This window comes from Cryptomeria japonica, chromosome 10 (genome assembly GCF_030272615.1).
Source record: "Cryptomeria japonica chromosome 10, Sugi_1.0, whole genome shotgun sequence".
Taxonomy (NCBI): Eukaryota; Viridiplantae; Streptophyta; class Pinopsida; order Cupressales; family Cupressaceae; genus Cryptomeria; species Cryptomeria japonica.
The window spans coordinates 268,864,967-268,869,887 of record NC_081414.1 but is presented as its reverse complement, the minus strand read 5'-3'; the positions used below and the strand labels follow the sequence as shown (position 1 = coordinate 268,869,887).

The following is a 4,921-nucleotide window of genomic DNA, read 5'->3' as shown; positions in this document are numbered from 1 at the left end:
GGCCGACCTCCAACAATCATGTGTAGCCCTAGGGATCAAATGCCATCAAGGAGATATAGGACATGTCCCATTTCAAATTGAGGTCCGTTTTAGGGGGGCTAGCGCATTTTGGGGTGTTGTGGTCCAAAACAGGGCATCCCATGCCCTAGTCTAGATTAGGGCGTCCCACACCCTATTCCTTCTACAAATAGGACCAAGAGAAAGAGAAAGGGGGAGGGGATCCCATGATGGGACCCACCAAAGGGTGTTCATGACATTAAAGTTAGAGAATAAGGTCAAATCAAACCTAGAGAGGGGATGGTGATATGACACGCTAAAGTAGGAGCACATACGTGGTGTAAATTAGACCAGTTAAAATTTACGACGCTATAAAATATAATTAGATTAGAGATCTTTGAGCACAAATTAAGGTTGATTTTGGTGAATTTAATAATTATCTTTAGAATTTGACCTTTCTTACATATCTGACAACGTAAGTCCCTTTGTGAAAATAGTAAGTACAACAAACCCCAAACAACATCAATAGGTCAAGACTTGACATTCTTGAGCCTTGGGATTAATAGTACATTAATCTTTCAAGAAAGATAGGTTTTGCTATAGAATTTATTTGTATTTGATGTGTGAGTAACATCCACATCAACAAGCCCCAACCTTATTCAAATCCAAAATAAACTTAATTTCCTCAATAATCTAAAATTTAAAAAGCCTAAATTACTCAATAATAATAAAATGAGTTACAGTGTTTAGATGTAAGAAATATTAAGGAATTATGAAATTTCGACACTCAAAACAAAATCAAAATAACTATTTGCTAACAATTGAAAAAATGAATAAAAATATTTTAAGTGTTCTTCATGGATTGTTATATTATTGATCAAGTAGTCATACAATTATTGAGTGGATATGATGTGTTTTTAAAACACATATTCCTCTCATTTACTCTATTGGTTAGATTTTCAATGAAATATTAAGGTTTGTTATACATCATCAACAAAGTTAAAAATACTTCACCTATATTATCATGAGCTACTTCATTTCAAACATGGAGTCTGTCGTATTAATCAAACATGGAGTCTGTCGTATAATTTAATGGCCCCCCCCTACAATTCTATGACTAGTGAGCTACAATCAAGCCTAGTTAAGCCCCCCCTTATTAATTAGTAATCTTCTAAGGGTTGTTTTAGCTTGTTCTAGCGGCGAATTAATTTATTGCATCATTTTCTTCTTTAACATGTAATTACTTATCATTTTTTCATTAACATGTAATTACTTATCATTTTCTTCATTAACATGTAATCAAACTTATAAATTTTTTACATGAAATTAATAAAAATATTTAAATTATAAAAGAATAGATATTGTCTAAAGAAATGGGATTTGGAATAAAGTAATATATTTTAGAATATTGGTTATGCCTAGGTTCAATTATGGATTACAATTATGTAAATGATTTGAGTTAGGATAATGATATCTCTAGCATTTGTCTAAATATAGGTATGTTACTCATTATTATCATTAAATATTTTTAAAAAAAATTATTATAAAATTTAAATAAATATTTATTTTACTTATTTTATTTATTTGTTGACAAATATATCTAATTAATAAAATCATATATATGACAAGAATTGCGTACAAGTCAATTAATAATAATAATAATTAATTGATAAAAATAATGAATAAATAAAAATATAAAACAAACATATCTATGAAAGATATATAAAAGTTTTCAATTATTTTTATTAGTATATTCAATAGATACATTAAAATTTATGAGATTTCATTAAAAATGTATTATTTAATATAATAGTATTAAAAATAAGATTTAAATATTGAAATAATTATACAAAATGATTTAACATATTATAAAATATAAAAAATATTAAATAAATTTAAATTGTAAAATAGTTATATAAATTTAATTATAATAATATTATATTATATGTAATAATAACAAATCAGAATTAGAAAAAGGAAAGGAAAGAGGTTTTTATAGTCCACGATGTCAACCATCTATGTATGGGTCTAGAAATGGGTTAAGCAGTAAGAGACTACCTTGCATTTCTGGTGGGAAAGTACATACTGCACGACGAAGCATCCATACCTTACCCCTTTTGTGAGATTTGAACTTATCAAGAACATTTGTGACCTTTTGTTAGTGGATATATTGCATAACCGTCATTGTAAGTAGGGGCAGCTCCGCCAAATCCGGAACCATAATCTCAGAGTCTATTAAAAGGAAGAAACCCCATTTTTTCCTTAAAATCGCTTCACTGCAATTATTGAAATCTAAAAGACGGGGTAGAAAAAGTCGACAATTATAACGACACTTTCACATTCCATCTTCCAGCCTTCCATTTCATATGAAAAAAGGGGCTGCCTGTTGATTTTGTGTTCAAACAATGGCGGCAAACCCTAACCCTGACATAAACCCTTCTCTTTTCCTTCTACCCAATTCATCTATCTCCCCTTCAAACCTGGAATGCATGCAGATCGATTTAATTTCTGGGCAGAAAACAAAAATTGTTTTCACAAACCCCTCTGTTAACGAAAACATCTTCCTGAAGGAGCATGCCTGCGTTTCTCACGGATCTCTGGTACTGATTCTCGGTGGCCGTTCTCCGGCCAACGGAGTAGCCACAGACAGCGTGCACATCTTCAACACGGAGACGAAAGAGTGGTTGCGCGGACCAAACATGATGGTTAAGAGAAGCCGCTTTGCATGGGGTGTGATCGGAAACCGCCTTTACATAGCAGGTGGTTTTGGAGGATCCGCCAGTGGCTACCTTAAGGAAACCGACGTCTACGATTTCGAAACGAAAGAATTGTGGGCGGTTTCAGAAATGCCGGTTTCCATGGTGATAGACATCTTCTTTGTTTATCTCGGTAAGCTGTTTGTTCGAGGTTGGGTGAGAGATGGAGGCGCTAAGGATCCGCTTAAATATTTTTCATATTGCCCTGTGAAAAACGCATGGCAAAAGGATTCATGGCTGCGCAAGGCTCTTAAGAAATTTCCTCCCATGACTCTCAACAAATTTGCAGTCACAAAAGATAATGAGATTTACATGGTAGAACAATCGCCGGATGTGCCTCGGGTGACGAAAAGGAAGCCTTCGTTTTTAATTGTGTCGAATCTGGACAAGCACAGTTTGAAATGGAAAAGGGTTTATGGTATGCTGGATTCCGAAGTTCCTCGTCATTGTAAATGTGCCGTAGATAAGGAAGTGCGATTTCTGGTATTGGGGAAAGGTGTGATTGTTCTGATGCATGACGCATATCCGGACGAGGGAGAAATTACACCGCTTATACCTGAGATAACAGAAGTATCTGTGTTGTGCCCTTCCACATGGGCTGCGGCCATTGTCAATGCCTAACAACCAGTGGGGAGCTCAGTATTCGTCTATCGTCCAGTCCAGCTTTTAATTCAGTGCAAGCTAATCATTGTGATGCTTTTCCTGTCCCAGAAAATAGGCATTTATGTAAATAGTAGATGATTTAGCTGGCTAAGGGTTTTAGATGTTACCAAAAATTAATGAAACTTTAGAGAGCTTGGAATTTTTGGCTATTTTTGAGATTCTATTTAGTTAAACATTTGGGGTGGTGGATCTGTTTATCTGTTTTTCAGCTTTCTGTTATCAATTTACAGAAATATTTCTATTCTGAAAATCGAAGCTGGAAAGAAGTTTTCGTATTAATTTTTTTTAGCAAATCTATGAATATTAAACAGAAAACCACATCTTTCGCTAAAATGCATGGAATTGTAAAAAAATTTAAATCTCAGACGTTTTATCGTTGCAGATTATAAGATCCAACGGCAAAGCTTTGCATGAAAAGCCATTTTTTTGTTTTTTCAAGTACACAATGGAATTTTTGTTACGGGTAAACTGAATCCTTGTCGTTATCTTCTTTGCAAAAAATGCGCTGCGTGATCGTTTCATTTAATTTTGTTATTCCTTCTTTTAATCCTTTCCGTAGGATAGGTTAGCGTCTGGTACTGAGCGCACGCAATTCAATACATTGGACATTTAAGATGCTCAGCTTGAGACCGTAAAGAAAACAGAACAGGCTTTACAATTAAAACCAGAGGATTATGATGAAATTTCTTTTAAGGAATTTAAACAAATTCTTATTTTCATCTGACATCAGGGATATCAAAAGATTGGCCACTGAGATGTATCCATTTGTTTTCATTTTATCTTAAGATCGGTTGCAGTCTATTTTCAAGTATTTTTTTCTCTGAAATTATTCCTGTGGATTTTTAGGGTGGATTAATTCTCCATTTTCCCTCCAGACAGTGATTCAAATCCGCGTATTGTTTTTAGGAGATTTTGATGGATAATGACACCGAATCCCGCGGTACAATTATTCTGCATACGTGTCATCCGTGACTTTGAGATCGCCACTCGTGATTTTTTTATTTTTTTTTCCAGAACAGTCTTTTTCATATCTTCGATTTTGATTGAGGCCGTCCTTTTCAGGAGTCAGATTAGCTACAGTCATAATTTTTTATGATAACTTTTAAATACATGTCTAGTTGGAGCTGATTTTGTACAATTGTTGTTTCAAAGTTGTTGAATCTGGTTTTGAATTTGTTGGAGTTGATTCATGGTCATTGCATTTTATTTATTTTTGGATAAGAGTATCCATTCCATACACATCTAACTTTCTTAATATGTGGTAAAATAACTAATAGAATCTCCAATCAAATTATTATGCAACTTAAGATGAAAAATAATCATAGTTTTTAAAAACAACATTCTATTGTAATCTAAAAAAATTGGCTATCACTTGCATAGTCTAATCAATATTTGATCCATGTTTTGAAGTTGAATGGAAGTGATTGAATATATTTCTTTAATGGAAGATGATTGAAATGACTTTTATGTTGCAAATTCAACTTGTAATGTTTTTTGATTTTTTG

At 33.3% G+C, this 4,921-nt stretch overlaps 1 protein-coding gene across 1 annotated transcript; it reads left to right on the top strand.

The window, feature by feature from the left end:
- The first annotated feature begins 2,061 nt into the window (after positions 1-2,061).
- Positions 2,062-3,666, top strand: LOC131039097 (F-box/kelch-repeat protein At3g27150). The gene has a single exon (XM_057971750.1). The coding sequence runs from the start codon at positions 2,403-2,405 to the stop codon at positions 3,372-3,374; it is 972 nt and encodes a 323-aa protein (XP_057827733.1). The 5' UTR covers positions 2,062-2,402; the 3' UTR covers positions 3,375-3,666.
- Positions 3,667-4,921: the final 1,255 nt, after the last annotated feature.